The sequence below is a fragment of the Erythrolamprus reginae genome, chromosome 6 (genome assembly GCF_031021105.1).
Source record: "Erythrolamprus reginae isolate rEryReg1 chromosome 6, rEryReg1.hap1, whole genome shotgun sequence".
Taxonomy (NCBI): Eukaryota; Metazoa; Chordata; class Lepidosauria; order Squamata; family Dipsadidae; genus Erythrolamprus; species Erythrolamprus reginae.
In genome coordinates, this window is record NC_091955.1 from 23,257,085 (window position 1) to 23,280,635 (window position 23,551).

The 23,551-nt window shown below is 43.8% G+C and overlaps 2 protein-coding genes across 2 annotated transcripts in view; both read left to right on the forward strand.

Moving 5' to 3' along the window:
* Nucleotides 1-22,389, forward strand: part of LOC139169361 (polyamine deacetylase HDAC10-like) — a 59,252-nt gene extending 36,863 nt beyond the window's left edge. The window contains exons 21-23 of the transcript XR_011559454.1: nucleotides 16,466-16,528; nucleotides 18,580-18,604; nucleotides 22,364-22,389. The gene's annotated coding sequence lies outside the window, so the exon portion shown is untranslated. The remainder of the gene's footprint in view (nucleotides 1-16,465; nucleotides 16,529-18,579; nucleotides 18,605-22,363) is intronic.
* LOC139168956 (polyamine deacetylase HDAC10-like) overlaps nucleotides 16,648-23,551 on the forward strand; it is a 24,402-nt gene continuing 17,498 nt past the window's right edge. Inside the window, exon 1 of the mRNA XM_070754734.1 lies at nucleotides 16,648-16,728. Coding sequence (XP_070610835.1) covers nucleotides 16,648-16,728 — 81 coding nt within the window. The remainder of the gene's footprint in view (nucleotides 16,729-23,551) is intronic.

A 23,551-nucleotide genomic window follows, 5' to 3' on the forward strand; every position in this document is an offset into this window, starting at 1 on the left:
CACTCATGCCCTCATCACCTCGAGGCTCAACTACTGTAACGCTCTCTACATGGGGCTACCTTTGAAGAATGTTCGGAAACTTCAGATCGTGCAGAACACAGCTGCGAGAGCAATCATGGGCTTTTCCAAATATGCCTATGTTACACCAACACTCCGCAGTCTGCACTGGTTGCCGATCAGTTTCCCGTCACAATTCAAAGTGTTGGTTATTACCTATAAAGCTCTTCATGGCACCAGACCAGGATACCTGCGAGACCGCCTTCTGTCGCACGAATCCCAGCGACCGGTCAGGTCCCACAGAGTTGGCCTTCTCCGGGTCCCGTTGACTAAACAATGTCGTCTGGCAGGACCCAGGGGAAGAGCCTTCTCTGTGGTGGCTCCGACCCTCTGGAATCAGCTCCCTCCAGAGGTTAGAACTGCCCTTACCCTCCTTGCCTTTCGTAAACTCCTCAAAACCCACCTCTGCCGTCAAGCGTGGGGGTACTGAGACATCTCCCCCTGCCTATGTAATGTTAGTGCATGATATGACTGTATGCATGTTTTTTATATTGGGGTTCCTTGTTTTTAGATTTTTTAAATGTACAATTGCTATTTTAGATTTTAAATGATTAGATTTGTCAATACATATTGTTCTTTATCACTGTTGTGAGCCGCCCCGAGTCTACGGAGAGGGGCGGCATACAAATCTAATAAATAAATAAATAAATAAATAAATAAATAAATAAATAAATAAATAAATAAATAAATAAATAAATAAATAAATAAATAAATAAATAAATAAATGCGACGTGGAGAGATGTGAACGTGCCCTTCCACCGCCTGCCTCTCTGCACCTTTGGCTCTGTGGGCAACTCTTGGGCTTGCGCCGCTGGGCATGAGTTAACACCAAACATTTCCTCCTGCTGGTTGAGTTGCTGCTGCTGCCGCCTTTCTGACAAAAGGCTTGGAACAAATGGGAGCCACTGGACAAGGAAGCAGCCAACTCTGTTGCCTCTGAGAAGAGCCCCCTTTCCTGGAAAAGTAGTTAGAGGGGCTTATTTCAGCACATGCGCTTAAAAGGCTGGTTGCTCTTATTATGGGGACATGTATTATTTTCGAGGGGGAAACAGTACATTGTTCTGATATTTGAGGAGCTGCCACAAAGAAGGAAGGGGATCAATCTATTTCAAAATAAGGCAAGACAAGAAACTATGGACAGAAACTATGGACAGAAACGTTGATGGATGATCTCTGGCGGGCCTGGGACAGGGGTTTATCCTCTGTCCTGGTGCTTCCTGACCTCTCAGTGGCTTTCTATACCATCGACCATGGTATCCTTCTGCGACGGCTGGAGGGGTTGGGAGTGGGAGGCAGTGTTCTGCAGTGGTTCTCCTCCTACCTCTCTGGCCGATCGCAGTCGGTGTTAGTGGGGGGTCAGAGATCGACCTCTAGGTTTCTCCCTTGTGGGATGCCTCAGGGGTCGGTCCTCTACCCCCTACGATTCAACATCTACTGAAACCGCTGGGTGAGATCATCCAAGGGCATGGGGTGAGGTGTCATCAGTATATTGATGACGCCCAGCTGTACATCTCCACCCCATGTCCAGTCGGTGAAGCAGTGGAAGTGATGTGCTGCTGCCTGAAGCCTGTTGGGGTCTGGATGGGTGTCAACAGGCTCAACCCTGACAAGACGGAGTAGCTATGGGTCCTGACTCTGAAGGACAATTCCATCTGTCCATCCATCATCCTGGGGGGGAATTATTGACCCCCTCGGAGAGGGTCCGCAACTTGGGCGTCTTCCTCAATCCACAGCTATCATTAGAACTTCACCTTTTGGCTGTGACGAGGAGGGGGTTTGCCCAGGCTCACCTGGTCCACCAGTTGCGGCCCTATTTGGACAGGGAGCCACTGCTCAGTCACTCATGTCCTCATCACCTCGAGGTTCGACTACTGCAATGCTGTACATGGGGCTACCTTTGAAAAGTGTTGGAAAACTTCAGATCGTGCAGAATGCAACCACGCAAGCAATCGTTGGCCTCTCTAGATTCACCCACGTCTTGTCAACACTCTGTGGCTTACACTGGTTGCCGATTACTGTACTTTCCGGTCAAAATTCAAAGTGTTGGTAATGACCTATAAAGCCCTACATGGCATCGGACCAGAATACCTACGGGACCGCCTTCTGCCACACAAATCCCAGCGGCCAATTAGGTCCCACAGAGTTGGCCTTCTCCGGGTCCCATTGACCCATTTATGCCACCAGGCATGGGGGGACTAATCCCTTCCCCATCTTTCTGACTCTAGCTTTTGAGAATGGTGTGATTGCGTAGAATTGAATGGTTTTTTTAGTAATAATGGGTTTTTAAATTAGTTTTAATATTGGATTTGTATTACATTGTATTTTGTTGCTGTTGTGAGCCCTCTGAGTCCTCAGAGAGGGGAGACATGCAAATCTAATAAATTATTATTATTATTATTATTATTATTATTATTATTATTACTATTATTATTATTTCCCAATTTCCAGTGGGCCCGGTAGGCCCATTTTTTGCCCAGAGGCTTCCGTAGAGCCTGGGCAGGACAAAAATACCCTTCCCACCAACCGGAGGCCCTCTAGAAGCTGAACATGCCCTCCCACAGCAAAAATGGCCAAAATAGCCAAAAATCAGCTGGCCAGTGCACAAATGTGTGCTGGAGCTGATTTAGGACGACTCATGTGCCCGCAGATATGGCTCTGGGTGCCACCTGTGACACCAGTGCCATAGGTTTGCCATAACTGATATAGGGTCTCCTGCTTAAGTAGGGGGCTGGCTGGTGAGACCACATTTGGAATACTGTGTTCAGTTCTGGAGACCTCACCTACAAAAAGATATTGACAAAATTGAACGGGTCCAAAGACGGGCTACAAGAATGGTGGAAGGTCTTAAGCATAAAACGTATCAGGAAAGACTTAATGAACTCAATCTGTATAGTTTGGAGGACAGAAGGAAAAGGGGGGACATGATCGAAACATTTAAATATACAGTGATCCCCCGTTTATTGCGTCCCCGACCATTGCGAACAGGGTACTTCGCGATTTTTCAACCCGGAAGTCAAAATACCATCTACGCATGCGTGCCCGTTTTTTCTATGGGCACGCATGCGTAGATGGCAACCGGGAGATCAGCTGCTGGGCGGCTTCCATGGGTCTTCCCCCTCTTGCTGGCGTCAGCGAGGAGTTTCCCCACCGCCCACGCAAACTCCGCGCTGCCGCTCGCCCGCCCTTCGCCTGCCCACGCCGTTCGCTCCCCCTCTTGCTGGCGGGAGGGCGAGAAGCCCTCCCCAGCACCCGCTCGCCCGCCCTTCGCCGCTCGCCCGCCCTTCGCCCTGGCCGCTTCTTCCCAGCGGAGAAATTCCAGCCCCCACCTGGTCCCGCCCGATCCTCCTCCCTGAGGCAGCTCGCCCTCCCATGGCCGCTTCCTCCACCCTCCATTGCAAGCCCTCGCCACCGCAGCCAACGCGCGCTGCGATCTTCAAGCCCGGCTCCTTTCAGCCCAACATCCCGGGCCAAGCAGCTGCCTTCCGTGACTGAGCCTGGCTCGCCCGGAAGATCGTAGCGCGCGTTGGCTGCAGCGGCGAGCGAAGCCAAGCCGGCAGCAATGTCGCCGCCGCTGCAGCCAACGCGCGCTACGATCTTCCGGGCGAGCCAGGCTCAGTGACGGAAGGCAGCCGCTTGGCCCGGGATGCTGGGCCGAGAGGAGCCGGGCTTGATCCGCTGAGCCTGGCTGGCCCGGAAGATCGTAGCGCGCGTTGGCTGCAGCGGTGGCGACTGCTGCCGGCTTGGCTTCGCTCGCCGCTGCAGCCAATGCGCGCTACGATCTTCCGGGCGAGCCAGGCTCAGTGACGGAAGGCAGCCGCTTGGCCCGGGATGCTGGGCCGAGAGGAGCCGGGCTTGATCCGCTGAGCCTGGCTGGCCCGGAAGATCGTAGCGCACGTTGGCTGCAGGGGCGAGCGAAGCCAAGCAGGCACACCATTTTCCGCTGACTCCTAAAGCGGGGAAGTTCGCCCGGAGTCAGCGTAGAACGGCGCAACTGTTTTAAAACGATCGGAGCTTTCCAATGAATCCCGAAGACAAACGGCAAACTTCTGCGTTTGTCTTCGGGACTCATTTGAAAGCCGCGCGGGTGTTTTAAAACATCCCCGCCGACATGGGGGGCTTGCTAGCACCCCCCCAAACCCGGGTTGGTGGTTCGGGGGGGTGCTAGCGAGCCCCCCGTGTCAGCGGCGACGTTTTAAAACAGCCGCCCCGCCCCCCAATCTTCGGCTCCTCGCTAGCGCTGCGGAAGTTAAAAACACCATCTGCACATGCGCAGATGGTGTTTTTACTTCCGCAGTGCTACTTCGCGAAAACCCGCTCGTTGCGGGGGGTCCTGGAACGGAACCCTCGCAACGAGCGGGGGATCACTGTATTAAAGGGTTAAATAAGGTCCAGGAGGGAAGTGTTTTTAATAGGAAAGTGAACACAAGAACAAGGGGACACAATCTGAAGTTAGTTGGGGGAAAGATCAAAAACAACATGAGAAAATATTGTTTTACTGAAAGAGTAGTAGATCCTTGGAACAAACTTCCAGCAGACGTGGTAGATAAATCCACAGTAACTGAATTTAAACATGCCTGGCATAAACATATATCCATCCTAAGATAAAATACAGAAAACAGTATAAGGGCAGACTAGATGGACCATGAGGTCTTTTTATGCCGTCAGACTTCTATGTTTCTATGTTTCTAGAAGACCTCCAAGGTCCCTTCCAACTCTGCTATTTTGTTATTCTGTTATTTGGTTTGTGGTGTCCTTTCAGTCTTTATAAACTGTTCTGGAAAACAAGAGGTCAAGATATATAAGCTTTTGGTTGCCCTGCGCTAAGGAGGCGGATATATGGTGCAGCCAATTATCATTGTACAGCTCCACTTTTTAATATGGAAGTTAATATCTTTAGCTCAAGCCAAGGAAAAGAAGATATAGGGAATCCCAAATGGGATTGCATTTCTGTAGTAACTCCCCACTGAGATGTATGTTTATAAATTAAACCTAAATAATGTCAACTGCTACTGAGTAAAGCCTGTTTTTCATGTATAATTTTTGTAGCATTAAATAAACTTAATTACAAACTCCCATGAGGTTATCTTACATGTGTAAGAAATAACTTTAATGTTTGATCAGTAAGGTTACTAATCTCCTTGGGATGTTAGTCAAGTGTTGAATATTTCAACAATGACCAATAATTGGGGCAAGAAGCATAATGGTGGGGGGAGAATCTGTTTTCTGATATTACTCAGCTGGAAATAAATCCGAGCTTTAATGTCCTTCAACAGGAGTCTTCAACCTTGTCAATGTTAATAATAATAATAATAATAATAATAATAATAATAATAATAATGTGTTTGACATCTGTCAATTGCAAAAGGCTGTTTTACTGGGATTGGCAAACATAATTTGCTGCTACATCACACAGTGCTAGGTGCTTGGGAAGCACCCGACTGGTGATGAAATACAAAATCCATAGTGATCTCGTTTGCTGTGTTGTATTGACATAATGAAGTGTTTGACATGATATTGTGATATAAAATCTCTTTTGCTGTTTATTACTTTTTTTGTGAATAAACTAAGAGTGGGAAAGGACTTTGGAGGTCTCAGACAAATTGTTATCCAACATCTTCTTTAAAACTTCCAGTGTTGGAGCCTTTACAACTTCTGGAGGCCAGTTGATCCACTGATTAATTGTTCTAACTGTTAGGAAATTTCTCCTTAGTTCTAAGTTACTTCTCTCCTTCTTTAATTTCCACCCATTGCTTCTTGTTCTACTCTCAGGTGCTTTGGAGAATAGTTTGACTCCTTCTTTGTGGCAACCCCTGAGATATTGGAACACTGCTATCAAAGTTTAAGCAAGCCTCTTCTATAACATGTGGACTTCAACTCCCAGAATTCCTGGGCTAGCATGATTGGCTCAGGAATTCTGGGAGTTGAAGTCCACATGTCATAGAAGAGCCAACTTTGCCTCCCCCTGTGCTATCATGTCTCCCTTGTGGACTTCAACTCCCCAAATTCCTCAAGCCAGCTTTGCTGGAGTTGGGAGACCTCTTGTACAGGTTAGCGTCCCATACGGACAGTGAGAATTGTACTTCAGGCGCGCGTGCACCTTTGTACCACAAACCCATCAGCTCCACGCGCCACCTCCCAGACAGCCAATTGCCTCTCTTCGCCCTTCACGCTCCAGCTCGTCAGAGTCTTCCCTAGCTGTCAAGAGTGAGATCATTGCTCCCGGCCAGCCCGCCTATTACGTGCCTCCGCTTCTGTCCTTCTGCGCCTGCCCGACTCCTCCCTCCTATGGTAGCTCCGCCCCTATCCTGCCGTTTGTTTCATGCCCCACCGGTAGGTTGGCTTTTCTTCGACCGGGATGGAGGGGGAGCTTTTTATCATTATTCCTTTATTTATTTGAGAGGGGAGGTAATGGCGCCTTCTCATGGTTATTTAAACTGCCTCCATAGAATATAGCAGGTTGTCCAGCAAACCTGGAAAAACGGAAATCAGGGAATTCTTGGGGAAATTGGCAGTTCGGGAATTAATAATAATAATTTATTAGATTTATATGCCGCCCCTCTCCGTAGATTCGGGGCGGTTCACAACAATAATAAAAACTATGTACAGTATAACAAATCTAATAATTAAAAGAAAGCATCTAAAAACCCGTCATTTAAAAAACCATACAACACAAGCATACCATATATAAAACTCAATTCCCCCATGCCTGACGATATAGTTGGGCCTTATATAAATTAAACCAAGTTTTGCTAGCTGTCATTATATGGTTTTGACTCAGCGTAATGTAGGCCTCATGGTTTATCCTGTAACAATTGGCGGTAGTTCAATTGTGTCTCGATTATCAACTGTGATTAAGTAAGCCATAACTTAACATGATATACAATTTGAATTGTTGATGCAGAGAATATGTGACATTACTGAAGAATGGTTTTATGTTTCAAAAGGTTGGTGTCTTAAGCTGTAGTGTATGACACATCCTATCTCGATTTTCCAGTTTAATAAACTATGAGATATGCTTTTTTTAAAAACTTTCTTTTTGCTGTTGTTAGGCATTCACAAGTGGACTGAGAAATTACTTACAGTACTACCGAGTGTGTGTTTTGTCCACTCCTCCAACTTTAATTCTTCTAACAATCAGCTTTCTATTCTGAAAACTAGGACGACAGCTAAGGTAACATTGTAGAATTAATGTAATGGGACATAAATGGAAGATTGAACACTTTTCAATAGTGTCTCAATGATAGTGGTGTGAAAGGTGCTGCCTTTATTTTAACACAGTGGCCTGAACCCCACCTGGTTGGTCAGCCACCTCCCCCAGTGGTTGAGGGACCTGGGACAGCATTGTCATCAGTGCCTGGTCTCTCCAAACATGCCAAGTGAGACATGCCATCCCTCTTGGATGGTCCTGGTTCCAACTCCTCTGAACCGGGTTCCAATGGGAGCATGACAGAGGCTCTTAAGGCTAGAAGAGGATTAGGGAATAAAAAATATAGTTCTGACCCCTCATTTCTAATACAGTGGTATCTCTACTTATGAACGTAATTCGTTCCGTCACCAGGTTCTTAAGTAGAAAGGTTTGTAAGAAGAAGCAATTTTTCCCATACGAATCAATGTAAAAGCAAATAATGTGTGCGATTGGGGAAACCACAGGAAGGGTGGAGGCCCTGTTTCCTCCCAGGAGAATGCTCGAGAGGGCCCATGGACGCTCCTCCCCTCCTTTTCTGACCATGTTTCCTCCAAGGAGATTCCTAGAGAGGCCCCAGAGGCTTCTTCCTGCTATTTCTGGTTACAGTTTCGGAGGCTTGGGTTAAATTTAAATGTTAATTTAAATTGGATTGAATCTAAGACCTATAATAAAATACTGTATGTTTATCTTTTCCTAAAAGTTTAGTTACACTTAACATGTATTGTTGGAGTATCCTGGGTTAGACTCTAGAAGGCAAGATCTCTTGTCATTGTTTTGCCACAACAACTCTGTGAAAACTCCATTAAGGATGTAAGGCTCTAATCATCCTCTTCTGAGCCAAACATTTGTGTAGCTCAGAGATTATCTTGTCTGTCCACTCCCTTGGGCAGTTTTAATATTCTACTGCAAATTATACAACTCATCATCATCATTCTCATCATTCCTATCATCCTTTTCCTCCCACTTAGGACTGTATAACTGTAACTTGTTGCTTGTATCCTAAGATTTTTATTAATATTGTTTCTTCATTGCTTATTTGACCCCTATGACAATCATTAAGTGTTGTACCACATGATCCTTGACAAATGTATATTTTTCTTTTATGTATGCTGAGAGCATATGCACCAAGACAAATTCCTTGTGTGTCCAATCACACTTGGCCAATAAAATTCTATTTTATTCTATTCTTCAACTCCCAGAGTTCCTCAGCTAGCAAAGACTTCAATTCCCAGAGCTCCTCAGACACAAAGCTTCTGACAAGATAGTGGCAAAGCTGGGTGTGGAACACTGGGAGTTGAAGTACACAAGTCTTAACGTTCCCAATGTTGGAGACCCCTGCTCTAAAAGGATGCAAACGACCAGCTGTCTGCAAGAAATAAAAATCCTTCCATTCCTCACTCTCCTGTCACATCTTAGATGTGAAACGAAACGTCTTCAAGGAAAAACGTCTAGTTGTCTCTTGAAAAAAAAAAAAAAACCTTCACCACAACCTGGAGGACTAAGACTCTCCTTAGACGCTGCAAAGCTTCATCCAGTCCACTTTTTCTGCATTTAAAGGGTTTTTTAAAAAGAAAACCCGTTTTTAAAGGCAGCGGGGGGGAGTAATGCCGAGAACAGCCAGCCCCGCCCCTTTGTGACATATCAGCCACGGAAAACAACCCCCCCTCCCCTCCGATACTTAGATAAATTCCTTCTCGGCTGTGCGTTCAGCCAGGGTCTCTTTCAGGCTGCCTCTCCTCTGCCTGAAAGACAAAAGAACCGTATGGGGCTACTGGGCTTCTTTCCTAGTAACGCCAGGAGGAGAAAGAGGAGGGAAATCAGCCCGTCTTTCTTTTGGGCTTACCTCCCAAGATCGCATATTCGTCTGAGCTCGGTCGGCGCCACCGCCGCCGCCGCCACAGCAAGAAACGTCTCCGTCAGGCCAGCACCATCTTTTCTGATGGTGACGTAAACCGCATCGCCCGCATAGAGAAATGACCTCATACTGCGTTCCCCTCGCGCGCAGGGAAGCCCTTAGCATCATCTACTACGCCTGCACAGAGGTCTCGGGAGTGGGGGTGAGGTGGATGTGTCCTCGGGAATTCTGGGAGTTGAACTTCGCGTGTGTCATAAAGCCGTCTAAGATTTTGACCGCCGATGTTGCGAAGATGCGCTCACTCTTGCTGCAAGTGACTGTCTAGTCATAAAAGATTCATAAATAAATTACTTTTTATGAAAGCGAACTATGTATATAATATTTATTTTATGAATATTTATTTTAAAAATAAAACCACTTTTATAAATTGATATTATTATGAATTCGTAACTACTCTTATGAACAATTTATGTCCATAATTTCATGGACACACGAGGACCCACGCGCGAGAGACTCCAAAGTTCTGCCGAGCGTGCGGTCTATCAGTTCTTAAGATGTAGAAAAGGGTAGAGTAGTCACATCTTGGATATGAAAGGTATCTTCCGGGTCCATTTTTCTTATGAGAAGTTGGGTTTTCCCGCCCAAAGAATACGGCTGGGGACAGACCTCTATGTTTAATACACCTTTCTTCAAATTTGAAAAGAATGACGGCCTTAGAATGTTCATCTAATGCGGGGTTCATTTAAAAAACGACATCCCTTCAGAGTTACAGGTATAGAGAACAAGAGAGGCTTGGAAATCAAGCGACTCTATGGTGATCGTATAGTCTCGCACTTTCTCGCGATTGTACGCGGGAGGGGGGGAACCGCGCGAGTCCGTCTTCCCTGGTGACGTTTAGAAGTGATGTTCCATATTCAGTGGGCGTGGCCCATTTTTCAGTTGAATGCAGATTCGGTTATTGTGAAGGAGGTTTGCCGTCTGCTTCATCGAGTTGAAGGGCGCTCAGTGGAACAAAACTGGTATTACAGGCTATATAGATTTCCATTAGAAGTCATCAACGGGACTATTTAATAATAATAATAATAATAATAATAATAATAATAATAATAATAATAACAACAACAACAGCAGAGTGGGAAGGCACGTTGGAAGTCTTCCAATCCAACCCACTGCCTAGGCACAAAACCTTGCGTGGCTTCAGAGAGATGGTTGCCCAACATCTGCTAAAAAACTCCCAGTGTTGGGGCATTCACAACTTCTGGAGGCAGACTGTTCCCCTGATTAATTGTTCTGACTCGAAATTTCTCCTTAGTTCTAAGTTGTTTCTCTCCTTGTTTAGTTTCCACCCATTGCTTCTTGTCCTACCCTCAGGTGCTTTATGGAATAGATTGGCTCCCTCTTCTTTATGGCAACCCCTGAGATACTGGAACACTGCTATCAAGTCTCCCCTGGTCTTTCTTTTCATGAAACTAGCCATGCCCAGTTCCTGAAACCGTTCTTCATATGTTTTAGCCTCCAGTCCCCTAATCATTTATGTCACTCTTCTTGGCACTTTTTCTACAGCCTCGATATTCTTTTTGCATTGTGGCAATATTCCAAGTGTGGCCTTACCAAGGCCTTATAAAGTGGTATTGACACTTCATGTAATCTTGATTCCATCCCTCTGTTAATGGAGCCTAGAACTGTGTTGGCTTTTTTGGCAGCTGCTGCACACTGCTGGCTCCTATTTAAATGGTTGTCCACTAGATCCCTCTCACAGTTACTACTGTTGAAATAATAGTTACATATGCAATTCATGGCCAAGAATCACTTCTCCAAAGGCACTGGCAAATATGCCCTGGGAAGTTTGCAGCCACCAACATTCATTTTGGACCATCAATGTAATCTTTAGTGATTGCTGCAATCTAATCTCTAGGATTACAGAAGAAACTAATGGATGAATTGAATAGGATACATTGTGGAATCCTTTATTTCTGCATGGTTTTCAGAGACAATACTATTCTGATTTCAACTTGAATGTGTGTAAAATGTTTACCGTTAGCGCATAGTGTAGAAATCACAAACACAGAGTCATGGTTTCTGTAATGCTTTGTCCTTTATTGATCCCTCTGAATGAGCAGCTTCTGGTGGGTGAAGCTCTGATTCTTTGGGGCAAATAGCCTAGTTCAGTGATGGCAAATCTTTTTTGATTTGCATGCCAAAAAGGGGGTGGGTGGGGTAGTACCCACACCCCATCCCTCCCCCAGGCATGCACACACACACACACGGCTGTCCCCCATGCAAATGCACACCCATTCTGAAGCCTGGTAGGTGAAAAAATGTCCCAATGCTCAAATCACATCCTGGACCTTTGTGGGCTGGAAAGCGAGAATCTGTGGAGCTGCACCAACCTCTGGGATGATGGGGGCCGTGGGGGGGAGGGAAAAGTGCCCCTGCCTGAAGAGCCAGTGGATAGGTGTGCCAGGCAGTCTCTCAGTGCTGGCCAGAGCCACTTCTTCCTTCTCCTGCTGTCAAGAAGAAAGAGAAAGAAGATTGGATCGTTTCCCAAAGCTGGCAGCTCTGCAGCCAGCCGCTTCGCTTCTTTCCAGTCTTCTTTCCTTTTCTCTTTCTCTCCCTCCCCCCCCCCAGCCCCCACTATCCCGGGGGCCGGCACAGCTCCATAGGTTCCTGCCCTGACGCTTCCCAGCCCACAAAGATCCCGGAGCTGAGCTGGGAAGCCACAGAAAAAGCTGCTTACTGCCCCCATTTTAAAGCGCCGGGGGGGGGGGGGGAGCCGAGCGAAGGAGACAGAGGCAAAGTGGGCAGGAGCTGGTCCTTCTGCAGCGGGCACTCTTTTGCCAGGAGAGAGAGAGTAAGCGAGAGGTTGCTACGTGCACCCCCCGCGGGACTGGGATGCTCCTCTTGGCTGCTGTGGCAGTGTTTTAAAATGTGCTCCTGCGGCATGGAGAGAGAGAGCCAGGGTGGTGCAGCAGGTAGAGTGCTGTACTGCAGGCCATTGAAGCTGACTGTAGATCTGTAGGTCAGCGGTTCATATCTCATCACCCACTCAAGGTTGACTCAGCCTTCCACCCTTCCAAGGTGGGTAAAATGAGGACCCGGATTGTGGGGGCAATATGCTGGCTCTGTTAAAAAGTGCTATTGCTAACATGTTGTGAGCCGCCCTGAGTCTAAGGAGAAGGGCGGCATAAAAATTGAATAAATAAACAAACAAATAAATAAATATTCCCAATTGCCAAAAATCAGCTGGCCAGTTCACGCACTGATGCTGACATAGGGCAACGCTTTGCGTGCTCTCCGTCTGGCTCCACCTGTGGCACGCATGCCATAGGTTCAGCATCACGGTTCTAGGTGATCTGACACATTCCTCATTGGAGTAGAGCACCAAGATGCCCCTTCAAACAACATACTTATCCTGTGTACATTAACAGTACTGTTTTGGACAGCTTTTTAAATCCATCTTGATCCATAAACGGGAAAAGTTTCTTCTCTTCCCGATGTCAGTCTAGGGCTGTGCAACCTTGACAAAAGGCTCTTTATAGAAAGACCTGAATCACCCCAGTTGGTAAACTCAGTCTCCCCTCTTGCTCCCCACCACCATTGGGTAAACAGCTGGATTCTTTTTAAAAATATAATATGTTTATTGAATATATACATTAAAAACAGGGAACAGAAAAGTAAAGGGAATATATATAATGTACATTCTAGCAATTATAATTTACTTATAGTACACGTAAGTGGGGAAGGAGAAAAGAAGAAGGGGAGGGGGATTGGGGAAGAAGGGGAAGAGATACGAGAGGAGGAAGGATAGAAAATAGAACAAAAGAGAGTAGTAAGAAGAGTGTAGAGAGCCAGCTTAGAGCTGAGGCTCTATGGTCTTGTAGGTTTTTGAGTTTTATTCTGGCCTTTTTTTTTTGTCCATATAAATTTGCGAATTTTTGTGTGAAGGTTATTGAAAGTCTCCCCTCTTGCTCCCCTCCACCTTTGGGTAAACAGCTGGATTCTGTGGTGGGCAGTGGAACAGGGCCCAAAGCAAATACATCAGGAACGTTTGAAAGGCAACATACACAAAGGGACCTAGAGGAAGAGCCTTCTCTGTGGGGGGCCCGGCCCACTGGAATCAGGTCTCCCCAGAGATTCATACTGCCCCCACCCTTCTCGCCTTCTGTAAGAGTCTAAAGACTCATTTACGCCATCAGGCTTGAGGCTATTAGAGTCTAGCAATTTGATTTTTAACAGGAGCAATTGAAACCTTGTTTAAACCAAGTTAATGGCCTTTTTAGGCTTCTTTCCACATGAGTAGGTGTTCACTTTTTGAATAGTAAGAATTATATGTCATGGGATGGGGGGGCATCAGGATTTTAGAGATGCTTAGGTGGGGCATGGGCAAAAAAAGGTTGGGAAAAACTGTTCTAGAGCCTGGGGAGGGTGAAAAACAGGTCTACCGGACCCACCAAAAGTTGGGAAATGGGCCTACTGAGCCCACCAGAAGTTGGGAAACAGGCCATTTGTAGCCTCCAAAGGGTCTCCAGGGAGGGAGGGGGAGGCCATTTTTACCCTCCCCAGGTATTGGATTAAGGGTGTGGGCACTCGCACCTGTGCAATAGTTTGCAAGCACACACTTTTGGCACCCCTGGGAAAAACGGTTTGCCATCACAGACCTAGAATTTTGGCCAATAGACATGTGAGATGTTGCGAATGAATTGTGAATGCTTTGGGCTGCCCTGGAGAGGCAGGTTGCAGTCACAAAATAAAAGTGACAAATATAATGGAATGTTAAGTGGGAGAGGTGTGGGTGCCTTGAATCCTGCAAAGCTTACACAGGGATCTGGCTTCAGTGGTCCACATTCTAAACATTGAGCTCCTTGAGGTCTTCTTTTGTTGCTCGGCAATAGTCAGTAAATTCTTGAACAGGCTTTCGATATTTTTGCACACTACCCCCGAAATAAAGACTGCATACTCCAAAATATATGCTCATCTGGAAAGTGTATATTGCAGACAGGGAGAAGTGTATCAACTTTTCTCAATATCAGCAATGAAATTTAGAAACTAATTCCACCAAGTTTCAATAGAAAAAAATAGCTCAAGGATGAACCGTAGGGATCTTGGTGCTCCTTTTAATTGTTTTCTTGCAGATATTTTCCCCAAGGCATTGGTGGCTTTGCTATCTTGTAGCAGATTTCTTAACCACTTGTTACTTTACCACTGTTGGTTAATCAGCTATCCACAAACTTTCATATCTTCAGTCCCAATCACCGACTGCAAGTTTCACAGATAATAAAATAAAAGAACAAATTGATTTGGGTACCCTAGCAGAATATTCAGCTAAAAAGGAAGGGGAGAATAGAAATTCTTTTTAAGATGTGCCTATCCTGGAAGAAAGATAGTACATGATCTGCTATGATGAATGTTATAGAAAAAGTTACCTAGGTAACTAGGTACCTATCGGGGTAAAATGCTAGGTAGACAAGTGAAGGATAGGTGTCCAAATTCGTATAGTTTGGTTTAGCAACTGGAATACAACATTCAAATATATATATTTCATAAAATAAAGATGTTTTCTCATCGTGAATAAAGAGCCATAGTTCAATAACAAATAAGGAAAAAGCTGGAGATGCTTATGGACTAAGAACTAAGAGAGAAACCAGATATTTGTTTGTTTGTTTGTTTGTTTGTTTATTTATTAGATTTGTATGCCGCCCCTCTCCGTACACTCGGGGCGGCTAACAACAATAATGAAACAACATATATCAAATCTAATATTTAAAATAATTAAAAGACCCTTATTTAAAAAAACCAAACATACACACAAACATACCATGCATAAATTGTATAGGCCTAAGGGAAAGGGAATATCTCAATTCCCCAAAATAAGTTGAGGGCGGGAGAAAGCCACCGGGTTGTGTACCTCCGTGGTCACGCTCGGTTATGACCATCACGGTTGGCATCGGAGGGGTGCGCTCCTCCGTTGTACACACCGTCATCAAGATTTCGATCAAACAGTCGTTTCAAGAGCGATTTAAAGTGGAAATCATTGGGAAAGAAAAGGACAAAGACAGCTGGAGATAGCAGATCGGAGACATAGCCACTCGAAGGTTGCCTAGGCGACGGGACGCCATTTTGAAGGCAAAAGGGCATGCTCTCGGCATTCACCCGGTTACCATGGTAACCGCGTCGGGTGCCATTTTGGTGACTCGAATACTCGATCTGCATAGGCAACAAGCACGCGCGTGATTGCCTGCATGTCAGTTAGCCGTTTCTGAGGAAAAAGATCGGCTGTTAGACAGAGAGTTATTCAACTATTCTCCAAGCGTGAGTTTTAAGATAAAACAAGTTTTAAGATAAAACAACATGGCAGAACCTATAATGCCTATAACAGAGGGATCATCATCCTCTAAGCCTGATATCCCCAAGGGGAAAATTCATTCAGACAAAGGAAAGGCAAAGCCATCACAAATGGCTTCATTGAAGGAGGCAGAAAAAAAGATTAGAGCCTTAGAAAAACAATTAGAGGCACAGAAACAGCTTTTGCCTCCAGCCTCAATTGCAGGATCATTTCTTTCACCAGCCTCCCCCATGAACAGTGAAGGGGTAGCAGGCTCAGCTAATGAGAAAGATTGGTCCCCAGAGAGAGCTGTTAGATCAACACCTGTGACAAGGTCAGAGCCACAGGATATTCTAAAACAGGCACAAACATGGCCCAATTACTCTTCTAATATACAGATGGGACAACTACCACAATATGGACATTCACCAGCAGCTACATTTACCCCTGCAGCTGCTGGTTTGCGTGGAGCCCAAGATACATGGCAAAGTATGCCTCCAGCACTTCAAGATTTAATAACTAGTGCATATTCGCAAGGCATAATGGAGGGGACACAGCAATATTCCACACAGCAGTATGCCCCACAGCAATATATTCCACCACAATATGGGTCTCAAGTAGCCACTAATAAAAGGTCTAGAGACCTGTGGTCAGTTCCATCTCCTCATTCAAGGCCAGAGTCTTTAGAAGAGGACAGACCTTATAGAGAGGAGGACAGTGAGGCGGAGAACTCTGAATAAGAATTCTCCATGAGATTAAAAAAGAAAATTCTACAAATTTTATAACTTAAGGAAATAAAAATGACAATTCCAGTGAACAATTGGAATAATGACCTTTTACTGGATTACAAGAGAATACTTAAAATATTGGAGAACTTTGTTTGAAGGAATTACAGAGAAAGACTTTCATTTAAAAACAAATACAAAGTTTATTTGTAAAATGGGACAATTTTTTATTCTAGGTGTTTTGGGGATTTACTTATATCTTGATATACTGATTTTGTTTACATGGTGTTAATTTTTTACTTGTTTGTATCCATCGTCAGAACGATGAAGACACTGAGGAAATTCCTGGGGCTGCGACGGAACACCACGGAGAGAGCTGCCAGGTGAGAAGGAGCAGGCCTGGCCTTGATTCCTGCCTGGTCTTCATGCAAACACCAGCTCTCCTCTTCATCTCTCTTTGGTTCCTTGGGCCACCCACTCTCCCTTCAACAGGTTTCTGAGGATGGGATTTCCCCCAGTGAGGCCCATCACCGGTCCAAAACATGTCCACGTGGCAGACTCTGTGGATGTCATAGGGCGCTGGGTAGCAGAAACATCTGCTCCTGAGGTTTCACTCAACGCTTCTTCACTTTGTGGGAAGGGGACTTTATGATCTCTTGATGGCATGAGGCGCTAAACTGGATTGTGGCTTTAAAAGAACCCTTTAAACAGGGGTAGGTAAAGTTGGCTCTTCTATGACACGTGGACTTCAACTCCCAGAATTCCTGAAGTAGCGTGATTGACTCAGGAATTCTGGGAGTTGAAGTCCACAAGTCATAGAAGAGCCAACTTTGCCTATCCCTGCCTTAAAGAATAAATACCATCCCATGTTTGGAAGCTTATAATGTGTAAAATGTTCAATTTGCTTATAATCCATAAATGGGAATAGGTTTTTGGAAATAATTTAGTTTCTTTTCCCACTTATACCAGGCACATTGTAACTAGGACACACTGACTAACAACAGTTCATTTAGTGGCCATTCAAAGTTACGTCAGTGAAAAACTGACATGACCATTTTTCACACTTAGAACCATTGCAGCATCCCCGTGGTCACGTGATCAGAATTCAGACGCTTGGCAACTGACTCTTATTTATGTTGATTGCAGTGTCCTGAAATCCTTAGATCACCTTTTGAGACCTGACAACTAAAGTCAGTGGGGGAAAACACATTCACTGAACAACTGTGTTGCTAACTAAAACTGCAGTTATCCCCTTAACTGTGGCAAGAAAGGTCATATAATGGAGCAAAATGTACTTAACAAATGTCTCATTAAGCAAAATAAATTTTGTGCTCAGTTGTGGTGGTTAGTCGAAGATTACCTATAACTAGAACCATACAGTATTATGCTTAATACTTCAAATGCCCTTTTTATAGTATTTGTCTAACACAATGACATCCTTCCTATTAACTCTACTATTCAAGTATCTTTTTTCATATATAGAAACATAGAAGACTGATGGCAGAAAAAGACCTGATGGTCCATCTAGCCTGCCCTTATACTATTTTCTGTATTTTATCTTAGGATGGATATACAGTATGTTTATCCCAGGCATGTTTAAATTCAGTTACTGTGCATTTACCAACCACGTCTGCTGGAAGTTTGTTCCAAGCATCTACTACTCTTTCAGTAAAATAATATTTTCTCACGTTGCTTCTGATCTTTCCCCAACTAACTTCAGATTGTGCCCCCTTGCCCTTGTGTTCACTTTCCTATTAAAAACACTTCCCTCCTGAAATTTATTTAACCCTTTAACATATTTAAAAGTTTTGATTATGTCCCCTTTTCCCTTCTGTCCTCAAGACTATACAAATTGAGTTCTTTAAATCTTAGCTGATAAGTTTTATGCTTAAGACCTTCCACCATTTTTGTAGCCCGTCTTTGGACCTATTCAATTTTATTAATATCTTTTTGTAGGTGAGGTCTCCAGAATTGAACAAAATTGATAAAAGTGAAGGAGGTCTGAATATTTTCTGAAAGTACATATATAAAAAGCTACTCATATCTTAGGAATATATACTGTCTACTCAAGGTATATGAGGACAGCATGGAACTGCAGAATTAGGCAAAAATAAATTGTACTAGATTTTAGACGTATGCCAATAGTTAATGCACCTCTATATTTTTAATGCTTTGTAAAACGAACAAATTTGAATAGAAAATTAACAGATAAACACCATTGCGCTGTAAATGAAGAACTTTATTCTTTATATACTAAGTTCACTTATCACGCTGGGAATTTTTAATTAGATAATATGCAAAATGCACCTTTACTGTGAAACAATGTTTATCTATATACAGTGTCATTTTAAGTCAAACATATATTAGAAAGGATTGTGCAAATCAACTAACAAATTATAATAATTACAAATATTTGTTCAACATTTTATTATAGGACAGAAATATATTGCAGAAGCAAGGTATGTATGCAAAATTCCCTTAAATATTGGTGTTTCTTTGTATTATGTGGCCAAAATAAATTTCAACGTTTCTGAAACTAACGACACATTTAATACTAGTTATCATAAAAATGAAATGAAAGAAGACTAATGCTGTACCTTATTCTGTTGTGGATTATGGAACGTTCAATGATGTATGTGTAAAGGAAAACTAAAAGCTCTGGTTTTGGGACAAAAATGGTATCGAAAGGGGCTTTTGCTTCTGTGTAGTAATTAAATTTATAGATAGAGTAATAGAGCTTTCACCTTTATTTATATGATTCCCTGTATATTAAACCATCAAGACATATTACTTTCTTATATGTTTCCTGACATCTTATGACCAAAGCACAGGGTTTTATTTTCTAATATGTTTTTCCCAATCTATGATTCATTATATAAAAACAAAATAACAACATTTATTATATAAATAAGTATAAGATGATACTCATGTCCTTGTCTGTCCACACCCAATTGTAATATTAAAGATTGCTTCTTGGCATGATAGGTGGCCTTCGTCATTCTTTGTATTCCAAATTCATGGACTCAGTGTATTTTTCGGTGTATATACTCTGAATGTAGCTTTCCCCCCCAGCCCTAACTAGCTCTTACCTTGTAATCTCTTTCATAGTTTCTCTCTGTGAAAAATGTTTTCCAAGCCGTAAGTCTTTGCAGGGCTTTTTCATTGCTCTAACGATGTTCCCAGCTGTTACCTGCTTGCAAGCTCTTTTATAGTTACTCTCTGCCAAGAATGTTTTCCAAACCGTATCTTTAGGGGGGTGAGGGATTTCATTGCTTTACTTGCCCCAGATGTTACTTTCCATCCCTAACCAGGTGCTATTAATATTCGTAAGTCTTTCATTGTTATTCTATTAGAAGAATGTTTTCCAAACCCTTAATCTTTGCAGGTTTTTTCCATATTGATCTAACTTGCCCCAAATGTTTCTTTCCATCCTTAACCCAGGTGCTAATGATATTCCCAGCTCTTACCCGCTTGCAAGCTCTTTCATTGTTAACTCTGCCAAGAATGTTTTCCAATCCCTGTCTTTGAAGGGTTTTTTTCCTCATTTTACTTGCTCCAAATGTTTCTTTCCATCCCTAACCAGGTGCTAATGATTTCCCCAGCTCTTACCAGCTTGCAAGCTCCTTCATTGGTAACTGTCTGCAAAGAAGAATGTTTTCCAAGCCCTAAGTCTTTGCAAGGTTTTCTCTATTGCTCTATTTGTTCCGACTATTTCTTTCCGGGTGCTAATGATATTCCCAGGTCTTACTGGCTTGCAAGCTCTTTCATTGTTATTCTGTCAGAATAAAAGTTTTTTTAAGCTCTTAACCACGAGATAAAATAATGTGCTGAAGGTGATCAGACTAAGGATGCTAGCCAGATGAATACCTGGTAAGGAAATTCTTTTCCCTATTTTTCTCCCCCAAAACTAAGGTGCGTCTTATACTCCAGTATGTCATACTCTGAAAAATACAGTTATTCTTAGGCTCCTCAGCAATGTGGAATTTGCGAGAAGTGTGATAGTGGAAGTCTGTACACCTAAAGTGTATTCAAATTAGGAAAGACTCTGATGAAGTGTTACCTTCTCAGAAATTATAGAAACTATTAGAACCAAATAATTGTTTTTAATCATATGCACCTATTCTTGAGCTAAAATTACCTCTTGGAGCTTTATTCATAAACATGTTCCTGAAGAGAACCTGTTAGTTACTTGTCCTAACACTACCCTGCTTAAACTTGGCAGATTCTAGCTTCCAGATTAAATTTTATGAGTTTCCACTGGAGCTGTTTCTTTTACTTTTCTGTGCAGCACAACTAAATAAATTCTTCTAGCAGCAACAGAACAGAAGTGTGAAATTGTCATCTTGTAAGGTTTTTAGCATAGTAATAGTAATACTCAATTAGATTGAGTTCTTGTGCTGCTAAAAGAAGTACACTGTAGATATCAATTCGATACCAGACTAGAATTGATAATTAACATTACAAATTCAAAATTTAAATAACTTAGGTGCAGTGGTACTTGAGAGAAAATTTCCTCTCACAAAGACCTGCCTGGCATGTACACTGTCATTGCTCCTGCTTCATTGTGTCACTATTGTGGGGATTAATTTGAAATCAGTTTTGAAAAAACTTTTTTTGTGTTCTGATTGAAACAAATGCTTTGCTTTTTGTTCTAGTTTCACAAAAGATAGCAGGGAGAGCAGATTATTCAAACTCCATCAATACGCATTCTACAGGAAAAGAGATTAAAATATTAAAAATAATTCCTCTAGTAAACAATGTAAACAGCAGTTAAGCCCATATTTTGCACTCTAGCAAAACCTATGCAAGCAGCCACAGAGCTGAGTCCAAAGAAGAAATTGGCAACAGATTGTTCAATAGCAAATGCATCCTTATTCACTTTCATACTAATAAGCACCCAAGCATATGATGTAGATTACATAAAATTGTAATTTAAATATTGTGGTATAAAACTGCTCTAACACCAATAATTCCGAAATTGTTTCCATTCTCTAAGTATGTGCTTTCACTTGCTCTTCTGCACTCCAGCCCTAATTCCATTGAATAGGATGAACCCCCTTTATTTCTTTATCAGTTCTTTGTAAGTTTGGAAAACATGCTTGGGTGTCTGGATGGCCCTTGGAGTGGGCTGAAAGGCAAAATAAAGCAGTATGCTCTCTCCCGTATTTGGGTATACCGCACGACACAACAGAAAAACATACATATCCTCTATCATGCAACAATATTGACAAACACCCCCCCACTTTTTCAGATCCTTATTTGAAACCTGGCCTCACCCTTCCATATCCTAACAAACATTCCTGTTTTTTAATATTTTTGAACACAGTCTTATAACATCTTGTGTTCTTTATTTTTTTAAAAAAATGCTACTTATTGAAAAAAGAATCACTTTTACTGCACTTGTATCAAGGGTGCAGTGTAGAAATCACAGACTGCCCGCAAACAGTTGGGAAGATTTTTTTCAATCCTTATATGAAGAGACACCAAAATTAAAACACTATATTCCTAAAGAAGAGAATCTGCTCTTTCTAATGATGCTAAATGGAAGAGGATTGAAGCTTTCCCACAGGATCAAACAGGGCATCAAAGATAGCCATAATTTGGCCAAAACTCTTAAGTACCAACTTTGAACTCTTATATTTTTTCAACAACTTGAAGGAAAGTGCTGCAAATTGGAAGTCCTCATTGCAGCTGTCTACTTAGTACACCTGCCAAAAATCGACCTGAAAGGCCAAGTAGCTTTGAAACTACAACAGCCTGAAGATTGCTGTAAATTCATTTTTCAGGATTTTTTTTGCAAAGTTTGAGCCTGAACCATGGAAAAGGTAAGAGGACTAGGTACATGGGGTTTTGCCAGTTTATAAAGCCTTAGAAGGTGTGCAGGTTCTCCAAATATCTTCACCATACTACTGAAACTGCCGTGTTTACAGCTTCTGGAAGTTTGCCCAAAATGTCATTTTTGCCAACTCATCATTTTGCAACCCTTTACTTGAGGTCTCCTAGAATTCCCAATTTTTAGTCTTTTGAACTAAACTTTTGCACAGCATAGTTTTATATCATAAAGAAACTATGTGCCAAATTTCATCAAAATCTGAGATGGTAAGGAGGGGACCACTGGTCCACTTGACACGGAATGTCCCATTTTTAAAGTAATAACAGGACATTACTATTTTCAATTGCTATATATAATAAAGACTGAATTTTATTCTTTCTGTTAGGAGAAACCTTCAAAAGGGGAACAGGATAAAAAAAATATTATTTTTGTGGAACCTGTGAATATCACACCAAAAGGTATGTTATATTAACTATATAAAAGGTATGTTATATTAACTACTCTGCATCACATGCAAGTTAGCAAATTAGCAATAATAAAGTTACTTCACAATTTATGCATTATAGTTGCAGTAGTTGAACCTCGAGGTGATGAGGGCATGAGCAACTGTGAGCAATGACTCCCTGTCCAAATAGGGCCGCAACTGGTGCACCAGGGCAAATGCCCTCCTCGCCAGAGCCAAAAGATGATGTTCCAATGTTAGCTGTGGATCAAGGAGGATGCCCAAGTTGCCGACCCTTTCCGAGGGGGGCAATAATTCCCCCCCCCAGTGTAATGGATGGACAGATGGAATTATCCTTGGGAGGCAAAACCCACAGCCACTCCATCTTGTCAGGGTTGAGTTTGAGCTTGTTGACACCCATCCAGACCCCAACATCCTCCAGGCACCGGCACATCACTTGCACTGCTTCGCTGACTGGACATGGGGTGGAAAGGTATACAGTGATCCCTCGAGTTTCGCGATCTCGAGTTTCGCGAAACGCCATATCGCGAGTTTTCAACCCGGAAGTAAACTCCACCATCTGCGCATGCGTGCCCTTCCACGCATGCGTAGATGGTGGAGTTTCCCCGCCGGGCAGAGGCTTCCCTGGGTCTTCCCCCTCTTGCCCTGGTAAGACAGCATCGGCGCGAGCAACGGCGTGGGCGGGCGGGCGGCACGCGCGCGGGAAACCCCACCTCCGCCTCCCAGCTGGGAAGCGGAGCCAGCAACAGCGTGGGCGGGCGGGCGGTGCGCGCGAGCCTGGGGACACCCTAGCTCTGCTTCCCAGCGCGCGCGCGTTGCTGGGGAATGCGCGCGCGCTTGGGGACTCCCTAGGTCCGCTCCCCAGCTGGGGAGGGAGTCCCCACCCCGCGCGCGTTGCTGGGGAAAGCGCGCGCGCTTGGGGACTCCCTAGGTCCGCTCCCCAGCTGGGGAGGGAGTCCCCACCCCGCGCGCGTTGCTGGGGAAAGCGCGCGCGCTTGGGGACTCCCTAGGTCCGCTCCCCAGCTGGGGAGGGAGTCCCCACCCCGCGCGCGTTGCTGGGGAAAGCGCGCGCGCTTGGGGACTTCCTAGGTCCGCTCCCCAGCTGGGGAG